The sequence below is a fragment of the Empidonax traillii genome, unplaced genomic scaffold (assembly GCF_003031625.1).
Source record: "Empidonax traillii isolate 1590-97213 ecotype Southwest subspecies unplaced genomic scaffold, ASM303162v1 scaffold461:size861717, whole genome shotgun sequence".
In the NCBI taxonomy this organism is placed as follows: domain Eukaryota; kingdom Metazoa; phylum Chordata; class Aves; order Passeriformes; family Tyrannidae; genus Empidonax; species Empidonax traillii.
This window is the reverse complement of record NW_020955654.1, coordinates 68,732-81,058: the sequence shown is the minus strand read 5'-3', so window position 1 is coordinate 81,058 and position 12,327 is coordinate 68,732. Positions and strand designations below refer to the sequence as shown.

The following is a 12,327-nucleotide window of genomic DNA, read 5'->3' as shown; positions in this document are numbered from 1 at the left end:
GCCCCTGGAGTCGCTCAAATTACTTGCCTTCCAATGACCTTCCCAGTATTTGTAATGGAACTCTGGGAATGTGTTTAGAAACAGGAATGTCCTCCAAGGATCCTGGCCAGACTGGCATCCATGTAATTTGATGGATGCTCCGTGTCTGTGAGCAGCTCTGGGATGGCTAAATCCATTTATTTCAGAGCTGCTCCCCTTTGACCCTGTCTGGCAAAATAATACAAAGTTTTTAATATGCTCAGGAATTTGGCAGCTTCCCAGGATGCAGTACCAGGTTGGGAAAGGAAATTTGAAGGTTGGAAGGAATGGAGCAGTTGCTGGAAGTGCTGCTGCAGGAGAGGAGATGTTGCCCAAGGTTGGGTATTGAGCCTGGAATTCCTTGGGAGCTCCTCCTTCCTTCAGAGTGTCTCCTGAATGCCTATGATTTTTCTCATCTTCCAGCACTTTTTAACTTCTAGGAAATATAATCCTTTAATAATTTATGTTTAACATCCTTTAGCAGCCAAATTCCCTTAATTCTGACAACTGGAAAAGGCAGGAATTAACTCTTCCTATACAGGGAGTGCTCCCACTTTTCCCTGTGGTGTTTGTGTTATTTCATCTGTAAACTCAGGATAATTCACGCTTTTATTCCCAGATTTAAGTGGAAAAATCATTCACAGATTTAACTGGGAGAGGAAAATTTGACCATTAAAACATGAATATTCAGAACATCCAAGTTTATTTCCATGTTCTTCCACAGATCCCAGGATCTGAAGTACCAAACACACAACCCTGCTTAAGTTGGTTTTTGGGATGTTTTTCCCTCTAAATTCACCCTGATCCCAGGAATAAGCCCTTGGAATTTATGAACTCATTACTCCTAAACACCATGATCCGGAATTTCTCTTCTGGGATGTGGAGAGGACTCAGTTCTTCCTGCATCCCAACCATGCCAAGGGACGCTCCGGAGCTTCTACAGCTTTTGGCTGCTGGGTGTTGGGATCAGGGCTGCCACACATCCCTTGACATCCCACTTTGCCTCCCCAATTCCCGCAGGGAATGGTGCTCTCTGCTGAGTACATCAAGAAGAAGCTGGAGCAGGAAATGGTGCTTTCCCAAGCTTTCGGACGTGACTTGGTGAGTTCAAGTTTTCCTTCCAGACAGAGGATGAGAATTCCCTAAAAACCTGGTTTTTAAGGGAATCTCCATGTCCTGAATCCCTTGTATTAATTTCTCAACCCTCCCTTCAATTCCTGTCCCTCTGGATTGCCAACTCACAGAATCCTGGAATGTGGCATTGGAAGGGACCTTAAAACTCCTCCGATTCCAACCCCCTGCCACGGGAGGAGAACATTCCATAAGATTAGGTTGCTCCTCAAGGCTTTTTTGTTTTGGAAACAGTAATACTGCAGAGCTCCTGATTATTTCATTTTTCCTAAGGCAGGAAGTCCCACGTGGGAATGCAGGACAGGGAATGTTAAAACCAGGCCAAGGGGAACTAAAATCACATCTCTCTGGAGATTCTTTCTGGAGTGCTGTCCCTGGGAGCAGATTCCTGGTGGCAGGGAGCTATCAGAGATCCCGAGGGAGGTGTTGGGAAGCAGCTTACCTTGGTTGATAGGTTGGGAATAGCTGTGGAAGTGCTGCCTCGGGATGTTTGGTGGATGGAGGGAGAGATGCTCCGGCATCCAGTGGCATCCCTCTCTGCCTAGAAAGGGAATATTGAGTGTGCTCCTGTTAATCAGGAGGAATTTTTCCTCATTTTAGGCACGTAAATACCATCCCAGCTCCCACCAAAAATTTCTCTATCTCAGGATATTGTTTCTGACAGTTGCCAGCAGCAGATATTCCAGGGAAAAGTGTTCAATGAGGTGTAGAAACACTTTCTCCAGGGATCTGGATATTATCAGGAAGCTGTGAGATTTGAAGAAGGGCCAAAGGCTCCTGTCAAATCCCAAAGAATTCAAACAGCTGGTGTGCATTTCCTGTTTCTTCCCATCTTTTTCCTTCTAGGGAAGAGGCAGTAGGTCAAACGCTGATGGAGATGTAGAATTCCCGAAGTGAGTGAATTCCAGCATCCAGGACCTGGAGTGCCAGGGCAAGGGGGAATGGCTCCCCACTGACAGAGGGCAGGGTCAAATGGGATATTGGGAAGAAATCCTTCCCTATGGGGGCAGTGAGGAATGTATTTCCCAGGGAAGCTGTGGCTGCCCCATGCCTGGAAGTGTCCAAGGCCAGGTTGGACAGGGCTTGGAGCAAGCTGGGATAGTGGAAGGTGTTGGGATTGGAACTAGATGACCTTTAAGGTCCCTTCCCACTCAAACCATTCCAGGATTCCATGATGATTCCATGATTGAGAACAAGGAGCTGTTCAGCTGGAATCTGGAGCTTTCACACATGAAAACCACTCAAAGTGGAGAAAGGGAGAGATTTGGGGGATAAATCCCTGTTAATTTCCAGTGTGATGTCAATTTCTTGTTGGTTTTGGTTTCCAGGGCAGAGGGACAAAACACTATGGATTGATTGTGGTTGGCCATTCCCTGGGAGCTGGAACTGCTGCTATCCTATCCTTCCTGCTGCGTCCCCAGTATCCCTCCCTGAAGTGCTTTGCCTATTCCCCCCCAGGTGGGCTGCTCAGGTAGGTCTTGGGATTCAGGTGGGATTGGAGCTGGATCACATCACGGCTGGGATCCTCTAAGGAGCAGGAAAAGGGACAGGCAGCCTGGATTTGCCGAGTGTTGCCTCTGTGACAGAGTTTGGAATTCAGGGTAGGATGGCAGGTGGCCACTCTCCCAAATATTCCTGAGTTGTCTATGGCTCTAATTTTAACGAAAAATGCAAGCTGGATGCAATTTCCATGCTCTTTCCCAGCCTTGATCCAGTTGTTAGGATTCCTTTTCCAAAGAAATTTCACCTCACTTTGGGATGTGATTTCTCCCATTCCAAAGTGGTGGCTAAAAAAGGTCTGCGGGATTGTGCTTTTTGGGTGCTGGTCTCCCTCCCAAGGGGGGAATCCAGGGAGAGACTAATGGGGAATTCCTCCCATTATGAATTGGAACAGACCTTCAGGTCACAATATTCCCAAACAAAACCATCCCGTGGCACTGCTGGGAAGTGAGGGAAGGTCTTTCTAGTTGTCATGGGGATCCTTGAAATCAGCTTGGGATTCTCCGAAGCTCCTTGTGGCAGTTCCTGCATCATATTCCAGGAGCAGCCAAGGGTTTTAAACCACTCTGCTAATGGATCTGGATGTTGACATTCCTTGTTGTTGTAATTCCTGGTTTTCTGCAGCCACAGAGCTACAGAGGAGGATGTTTCATGGGAGTTTTGTAGCTTTTTGTTCAGAAATTCCACTTCTGGATCCCTTGGGAGCTCCTGACTTATGTTGTGCCCAGGATCATCTCCAGGAAGCTCCATAGAGTGGGAATCTGAATTCCTTCCCTCTCGGTCCTCAGGTTGCTCCAGAAATTTGCCATCTGAGTTCTCCACAATATTCCAGTCTTTCATTCCACAGTGTCTTTGTCAAGTAGTCTCAGGGGCCCGGAATATCTTCTTCCTTGGCTGCCCTGCCATTCCCAAACCCTTGGGAAATGACTAGGAGACGCTGAGTTCAAGTACTTCCTTTCCCAGGTGGATCCAGAGCCATATGCAGGGAATGTTTGAGCCCTGGGATGTGGATAGGAGGCTTTTCTTTCCCAAGGTGCAAATCCTGAAGGCCTGGAAGTAGCTTGGATTGGGGTTTTGTGCCCCTGGTTCTCTGCCACCGAACTGGGAATGAAACACTGTTTGCTTCTTCCTGGTCCTGTTTCTCTTTCAGTGAGGATGCCATGGAGTATTCCAAGGAGTTTGTGACTGCAGTGGTGCTTGGGAAGGATCTGGTGCCCAGGCAAGTGGAGGTGTCCCAAATCCATAATGAACATTTGCTGTCCTGTCCCCAAATCATCCATTTCCTGTCAGAAACACATGGATCATCTGTCTCCAGATTCCTCATTTTCCTATCCTTGTCTTGTTCCTTATTTATCTTCCTCATTCCTTGTGGTGTTCCTTATTTATCCTCCTGCTTCCCTGTGTTTTCCCTGGGCAGGGAAAGTGTTTCATGTGCCTTTTTATAGGCAAATCCTTCCTGTGGGCCAGAAAAGTGGGAGTATCCTACCTCTGGAATCACTCACTGTGGTCCCTGGAGTATCAGTGTCATCTTCCCAGTTTCTTGTGTTATCTTGGATATGCTGTCATCTCCTGTTTGTCCCAAAATTCCTGTTCCGTGCCATGTCATATCTCTGGACCAGCTCATTCCATGGCATTTCTCCCGTTCCTCATCTCCTTGGATATGTTCTGCTGAGCAGGGATTTGGGCCGGGACAGACAACCTGGGATTTACCTGGATGATGTGACTTTGTCCATCCCAGAATTCCCTCAGTGGTGTCACTTGGCTCCGAGACACCTTCCCAAGTCACCTGTTCCGCGTCATCCTTCTCTGGCTTCTGGGATTCCACTGTCACCTCCCTGTTCCCTGAGCTGTCTCCAGTCTGTGTTCTCTGCTTCTGTTTGTTGTCCTGGTGGTTCCCGAGGCCCCTCTGCCCTCATTCCTGCTCCTGGGTGGTGCCACAATCCACCTGGGAAACCTGCACTGGATTTCCCCCCCTCCCAATTCCAGTCCCAGTTCACTCTGGGTTTTTCCATTCCAGATTCCAGCCCCAATCTGCTCTGCATTCCTCGCATTCCAGATCTCAGGCTCAATCCATGCCAGGTTTTTCCATTCCAGATTCTTACCCCAGTCTGATTCCCCACCATTCTGGATCCTGGCCCCGATCCGGTCTGGATTCTTCCTGTTCCACATCTGGAGCCCAATCCAGTCTGGGCTTCCCCCCATTCCAGATCCTGGTCTGAATCCAGTCTGGGTTTTCCCTCATTCCCAGTTCTGACTGTGATCTAGTCCAGGTTTTCCCTCACTCCAGATTCCGGCCCTAGTCTGGCCCAGGTTTTCCCCCATTCTGGATTCTGGGCCCGATCCAGTCTGGGTTGTCCCCCATTCCAGATCCCAGCCCTGATCCAGTCTGAGTTTTCCCTTATTCCAGATCCCAGCCCTGATCCAGTATCCTTGTAGTATCCTTTTGGATGGGATTCCTTGTTCTGTGCCCATGTGTCTTTCCCATCCCATTCCCTGCCCAGGTGTTCCAAACACGTCTTCCTCTTTTCCATGACCCCATCCTCCTGTTTTCCATACTCACACTTTCCTCTTTTCCAGGATTGGGCTCTCCCAGCTGGAGGGATTTCGCCGGCAGCTCTTGGATGTTCTCCAAAGAAGCACCAAACCAAAGGTAAGAGGGAAGAGGGACAAACACCTGGAAGTGTCTCTGGGCAAGGACAGGGAATTTGAGTGTCAGGAAGGGCAGGTTTCCTCCTTTGGAAAGGGATCTCTCTTTAGGAAACTACAGGAACGATGTGAAGAGATGCAAGCAGAGCTCAGTGGGATGATTCCAACTCAGGTGTTCCAAGTTCACCATCACAGATCCCAAATAACCCAGCAGGGAATTTTCTGTCTGAGCCTGTTTTGGTGTAGCCAGGAAAAAGCTGGGAACAGACTGGAATTGTCTGTTTATAGGCATGGCTGGTGATGTTGGGATAAGGAGTCTGGTCATTACACCAAGATAGAAAAAACCATAAAACATGAAGATTTTTAGGGATGAAACATCACAGGAATTACCTGGAAAGGGAGAAACCGAGCTTGTGTTTATTTCTGTTGTTAAATTCTGATTTTTGTGGTTTGACTTCAGGTTCTTGGGAAATTCTTCATGTTTTTTGAGGGTTTTTTGGTGGATTTGGGGGGATTTTTTGGTGTTTTTTTCCTTTTTTTTTTTTTTTTAGGGTGTGTTTTGTGGGTTTTTTAGGTGTTTTTTGGTGGGCTTTTTTAATTTTTTTTAAAGTTTTTTGGTGTTTTCTTGGGGGTTTTGTTTGGGTGGGCTCTTAAATTTTTGGTGGTTTTTTCTGGTGCTTTTTAGGACTTTTTTGTTTTTCTGTTTTTTTGGTTTTTTTTTTAAGGTGGGTTTTTTAGTGGTTTTCTACGAGATTTTTGCAATTTTTTTTTGTGGTTTTTTAGGGCTTTTGGTTGGATTTTGTGGTTTTTGAGGATTCTTTTGGTGGCTTCTGGGGAAAGCTTGGGGTGTTTTTTAAGTCTTTTTTGGGGGGGGTTAGGGCTTTTTGATGAGTTTCTAAGCTTTTTGGGGGGGTTTTGGTAGTTTTTTTAGGGAAGTTTTGTGGATTTTAGGTGTTTTTGTGTGTGTGTTTTTTGTTGGAGGGTTGATGGTTTCTTAGGGTTTTTTTGGTGGGTTTGAGGAGTTTTTAGGACTTAAAATCCCAAACAACTTTTTTTATCAGCATTGTTTAATCTCATCCCTGTTTTTGTCCATTAGAAATTGCTTCCATCCACTTCCTTAATCCTGGAAAATACCAATTTATCCCTTGATGGACATCAATCCCATAAATCCTTAACTGCCTAAGGAAAAACAAGGAGAGATGGGATGTTGGCTTAGAAGTGGGAAAGGAAAAGCAACTCTGCAGGAACACCTGGATCATTTCTATCTCCAGCTTCCTCATTTCCCTGGCCTTGAGTTATTCCTTTATCCTCCTGCTTCCCTGAGTTTTCCCGGGGCACCTCTGTTGGTGTCTCACACTCCTTTTTAGAGGCAATTCCCTCCCATGTGACAGAAAAGGGGGAATATCCCACCAAAGGGGGAATAAGAGCACGGGGTTATCCCTGGCTCTTATTCACGGAACCAGCGCCCCAAAGGTGGGATTTTTGCTGTTGAAACCTCCCGAGTTCTGCAAGGTGACGGTGCCTCTCCGTGCTTTTCCTTCCCTCAGTGGCGGATCATCGTGGGGGCCACCAAGTGCATCCCCAAATCGGAGCTTCCCGAGGAGACGGAGGAGAACTCGGCGCCGAGCAACCGGCTGTGGGCGCACCCCAGTGACCTGACCATCGCCCTGTCCGCCAGCACCCCCCTGTACCCGCCAGGCCGCATCATCCACGTGGTGCACAACCACCCTGCCGAGCAGTGCTGGTGAGCCGGGGACACCCCAGGGGGAAACTCCCTCTTGGGAATGGTGTAGGATGGGTTAGGTTGGAATGGGACCTCTAAAGATCCGTGGGCAGGGATACCTGCCGCTGCTCCAGGGTACTCCGAGCTGGCCCAGAGCACTTTCGGGGATGGGGCAGCCCCAGCTTCCCTGGGAAATCCATTCCAGGGCCTCTGTGCCCTCACAGGGAAGAATTTCTCCCCAGTGTCCCATGTAAACCAGTGCATGGAATCCTGGCATGGTTTGGGATGGAAGGGAGCTAAAGATAATCCGATTCCACTCCCTGCTGTGGCAGGGATGCCTTTCACTGGTGCAGGTTGCTCCAAGCTGGCCCAGAGCACTTCCAGGGATGGGGCAGCCACAACTTCCCTGGGAAATCCATTGCAGAGCCTCCCCTCCCTCCCAGGGAAGGATCTCTTCCCAGTGTCCTATCCAAACCCACTTTCTGGCAGTGAGAAGCTGTGCCTCCTTGTCCTGTGTCTCTGAGCCCTTCTCCAAATTCCCTCTCCAGCTCTCTGGGAGCCCCATCAGGCACTGGAATGTCATTCCCTGCTGGATAATGCAGAGTTTGTAGCAACGTCTCCTCCCTCTGTTTTTTCCTGCTGTTGCTTTTTCTCTCTCTCCAACCAAAACATTTCCCTGCTGCTTCATCCCATTTTCCCCTTTGTTTGGATCCTTTTTCCAGCTGCTGCGAGCAGGAGGATCCCACGTATTTTGCCATCTGGGGGGACAACAAGGCCTTCAATGAGGTGATCATCTCCCCAGCCATGCTCCATGAACATCTTCCGTATGTGGTCATGGAGGGGCTCAACAAGGTAAGGGAATTAGGATCCCAAACATCCTTGTGGGATGGGCACTCCTTTCCCCCCAATGCTGGGGGTTTAAATGCACAAGGACACTTATCCTGGGGAAGGGGAGGAGAAGTGATAATGCTCCACGTCAGTCTTGTGCACGGGATGTCGGAGTTGGATGCGGTGAGGTCTGGGAATGGAACTCCCAGAGCTCCCAGTCCTGTTTCCAGACTTGGTGTTGGAATAACGGGAGGTTGGGTGGTGGTTGGTTCATTCCAGGAGGTGCCCATTGGATGAGTCCAGGTAACATCCGGGAATATGTCAGGGTTTATCCGTCTAATCCTTTGTCTCCAGACCTTTCCTTGTGCTTCCAGGCGGCTTTGGGAAGAAAGAGGCAAATCCAGCTCCTAGTAAATCCCTGCTGTTTTTCTCCTTGCCTTGGACAGGTCTTGGAAAACTACAACAAGGGAAAAACCGCTTTACTTTCCGCAGCTAAGGTGATGGTGAGTCCGACGGAAGTGGATCTCACTCCAGAGCTGATATTCCAGAGCCAGCCCTTGCCCAGTGGCCCTTCCATTCAGGTCGGAACTGGAGCCATCCCAGCAGAGAGGAGGAACAGCAGCACCAAGTAAGAATGGATATTGGAAGGAATGTTGGCTCTAGGCGTGGATCCTCTCCCTCCTGGGGTGTTGTGATCCGTGTTTATGGATAGATCTGAGGGATGCCTTTCTGGGACTTGTGTCAGGGGGAAAAAAATCCTTTGTATTCCTCAGGAATCTGAGTGGAGCAAGGTCAGGAGAACACAGAAGGTATGGAAGAAACTCCCTTTACTCCTTATCCAGACAAATCTGGTTTTCCCAAGGTGAAACTTCCAGCCAAATTTGGTGATTTTTCCAAAGCACGACATATACATTTAAAGCTGCTTTATGTTGGGATTTATGGAATATTATAAACAGAATCATGTTGGGAACATGGATACAGGTGAGGGGAAAGCAGTTGGTGTCCTGTATGGGAAGGATAAGAGCCTGAAATCCAGTGGAAAACAGAGAAGAGGAGGAGCTGTATTCCAAGTGCTGAAGGTGTTCCCACATCTGGACTGGCAGGGAAAATGAAGGAAGGGAGACAGTTTGCATCCAGAGGTAGCTGTGAGTGGAACCAGGAGATGGAATTGTGGATGGGAAAGGATAATTCCTTGGCAAGGGAAGCACTTCCATGGGGTTTTCAGGGAGAGAGACCCAACAAGGAGCTGTGGGGTGAGGGATATCTGGGTAAGTGGAGATCATAGGAGGGAGATTTAAATTCAGAGGGAAGATAAGGCAGCAGATAACGTGGAAAAATGGGAACGTTCTTGTCACAGAGAGTGAATGGTCAGAGGCAGGGAAGGAGAGCTTGGAAGCAGAACACAGCTGGTGGGTTGGAACAGCAGGAACAGGGATTGTCCCAGGTTTTTGAGAGCTACAGTAAGACTGGGAAGATGCTGTTTAATTCCAGGTTAGAACCATCTTAATGTGTTGGATTTCCTCTTTTGGGATTCTTGGAATCTCTTTCCAGATCACTGTTACTCCATTGAAGCTACAGAGGGATAAGGCATTGCCTTACCTCTTAAAGCATTCCCTGTATATCCCATCCTTTGGGCAGGTGCAGGAGTTCTCTTCCCAAAAAAAACTTCCATAGTTCCATGTGCTTAAGGCTGTTGATTTGTCTGCAGCTGATCCCAAACCTGGTGTGGGAGCTCCTTCCCTGTGTTTTTCTGGAAGAGCCTGCCTGATCCTTAAAGTCTTGGTGTAGCTGGAGTTTTCCTACCTGATTTAAAGGCTGGTCATGGAAAATGCTCTGACAACCTCTTGGAATTTGTGGTGGGATCACCAGCATGAAGAGGGAGGTGAAAGCCTGAGCATGGAATGGTTCTAGACTGGGAAAAGGAGAAAGTGGGTTAAGTGTAGGTTGGTCCTTCAATCTCTCTTCCCTAAATCCTCTTTAATGCAGAGTTTTTGGATGCTTTGGAAGTGCTGCAGGTTTCTCTGGGAGCAGAGCCATGATCCCAAGTGACAATGGTGCTGGAGAAGGAAGACACTGGGAGAATCATGGAATGGTTTGGGATGGAAGAGACCTTAAACACCATCTCATTCCAATCCCCTGCCATGGGCAGGGACTCCTTCCACTAGCCCAGGTTGCTCCAACCTGGAACACCAGCAGGGATGGGCATTCCACAGCCTCTCTGGGCAGGAGAGAAGGATTTATTTAGCCAGGAGGACAGGGAGAAGGGCAAGAAACGCTGTTTGCTGAGGGAAGAATCCGTGTGATGTTTTCTCCTGGGAGAATGGAGCGATAAGAGATTTCCAGAGGCTGTGGGTGGGTTTGGTTGGGGGAATTGTGTGAGGAGTTCTGTGCCCAGGACACTCTACTCCTCTGGCTTCCTTCTCCCCTCCTCTTTTCCCACTGCAGGAGCAAATCCCACTCGGAGATCAGCCTGGAGGGCTTTTATGAGACGAAGCCACTTTCCCCGGTGCAGAAGGACCCGGTGGAGCTGCTGCTCCTGGACACAAAGGAACGCCTTTCTGTGGAGCTGCAGGACCGCCGGGCCCCTCTGGCCACCATGGAGAGCCTCTCGGACAACGAATCCATCTACAGCTTTGACTCCCGGCGCTCCTCCGGCTTCCGCAGCATCCGGGGCTCTCCCAGCCTCCACGCCGTCATGGAGAAGGACGAGACGCACTGCTTTTATATCGATCCCATCATCCCCGAGGAGAACCCTTCCCTCAGCTCCCGGACTGAGCTGCTGGCTGCTGACAGCCTCTCCAAGCATTCCCAGGAGACTCAGCCCCCGGAGAATGTCCTTAACAGCGGCGGAAGCACCCCGCAGCGGCGCTGCAGCGCCCAGGGCGCTCGGAGCGATGGGGAGTGCAGCTCCTCGTCCCCCCGGGAAGAGCCAGCGCTGCACAACGGCCGCCTGGCCGATGTCCCCAGCCCCCAGGTTTTGGAATTCGCCGAGTTCATTGACAGCCTCTTCAACCTGGACAGCAAGAGCAGCTCCTTCCAGGACATCTACTGCATGATGGTGTCGGACAGCTCCAGCGACTTCGCGGAGCTTCCCAAATCCATGAGTGACCAGGAGATCCTGCTGAGGGCGCAGTATGAGCCCAACTTGGTCCCGAAACCGCCGAGGTTGTTCGCGGGATCGACGGATCCTTCGTCGGGCATCTCCGTGTCGCCATCCTTCCCCCTCAGCTCGTCCGGAGAGCTCATGGACATCACTCCCATGGGCGTGAGCAGCCAGGAATGCCTGACCACAGAAAAAATACGGACTTCCACCCCCTCCGGACACGTAACCAGCCCTGCCAAGCAGGACGACCTCATGATTTCAGCCCTTTAGTGCTTGGGAAAAGGGGTGGAATGATCCGGGGGGATAATCCGTGGAGGAGAGGAACGGTCAGGATCAGAGGAGACGGCTGGAAACATCCCTTCCAGGATGGCACAGCGGTGCCTGGAGGATGGATTGTGCTGGAATGCTGTGCTTGGAGCTTGGGAGAGGCTTTACCCTGTGGGACCTGAGAGGGTCTGAGGCACTAAAATTCCCTACCTCAGCCTGGCTCTCATTCCAGAGGCAGATTCCTTCCCCTGGGGCACCTGCTGCGTTTGGGGAGCGAGACCCCCTGCTCTGGGAATCCTGTGGGTTTGATTCCATGAAACTCAAGGATGGAGAGTTGGGAGCAGGAGCGGGGCTGGGATGGATCCCCCCTCTGGACCAGAGCCGCTGGTTTGGGGAATGAGCGGATTGAGACTTTGGGCCCAATTGCACTATCACGGATCAGGCCCAGGCTCCAATCTGGCCACTTCCATGGGGATTGCTTTTGTAGGACACTCCAGTTTTAAAGCCATTGGGGCTGTATCCCCTCCAAATCCAGCCTCCCGTTCCTGGCCGGGTGCAGCGGGAATGGGACTGGCACCATGTTTCCTCTCACCCGAGTGTTCCTGAGGGAAAGACGCTGTTCCCAAGAGCCAAATCCCTCTGCCACATCCAAGTTCTCTTGGATCTCACCACCGTTGCTCCTGGATTCTCCGGACCCCTCTGAGCTAACGACATTCCTGCGGGACTGCTGAGATTCTCATCTCAGAGCTGTGTGGAGGCATCGACTGGAAAACTGACCCAGCATTGTTTTCCGAGGCCCTGTGGAATCTGGGAGCCTTTCCTGGATCCCCCTGGGTCCTCACACTGCCCATATGCAGCAACCATGGATCGGTGTCAGCCTGTTGTTAGGAACTTAGGGAAAAGATGGACTTTTCTTTCCAGGTGTTGAAACCTTTTGTATGTTTACAGAGCTGCTGTTTGGAAGATATTTATTAAGGAAACAGAGAGGTTTTCCCAAAGGAAAAGCCTGGCCATCCTCTTCTCCCCATGCCTTTCTTGCTGGGAAGAGAGGGTGGGCAGGCAGAATTCCAAGTTCCCTGCTTTCCAAGTGGCTGGGGTGTGGGGGGAGCTG

General features: G+C 50.0%; 1 protein-coding gene across 4 annotated transcripts in view; it reads left to right on the top strand.

Moving 5' to 3' along the window:
* Positions 1 to 12,127, top strand: part of DAGLA (diacylglycerol lipase alpha) — a 44,263-nt gene extending 32,136 nt beyond the window's left edge. For all 4 annotated transcript variants that reach the window (XM_027895577.1, XM_027895573.1, XM_027895575.1 and 1 more), the window contains 8 exons: positions 1,039 to 1,119; positions 2,478 to 2,620; positions 3,800 to 3,868; positions 5,227 to 5,299; positions 6,843 to 7,039; positions 7,741 to 7,870; positions 8,293 to 8,474; positions 10,292 to 12,127. In XM_027895577.1, coding sequence (XP_027751378.1) covers positions 1,039 to 1,119; positions 2,478 to 2,620; positions 3,800 to 3,868; positions 5,227 to 5,299; positions 6,843 to 7,039; positions 7,741 to 7,870; positions 8,293 to 8,474; positions 10,292 to 11,219 — 1,803 coding nt within the window. In that variant the 3' untranslated portion in view covers positions 11,220 to 12,127. The remainder of the gene's footprint in view (positions 1 to 1,038; positions 1,120 to 2,477; positions 2,621 to 3,799; positions 3,869 to 5,226; positions 5,300 to 6,842; positions 7,040 to 7,740; positions 7,871 to 8,292; positions 8,475 to 10,291) is intronic.
* Positions 12,128 to 12,327: the final 200 nt, after the last annotated feature.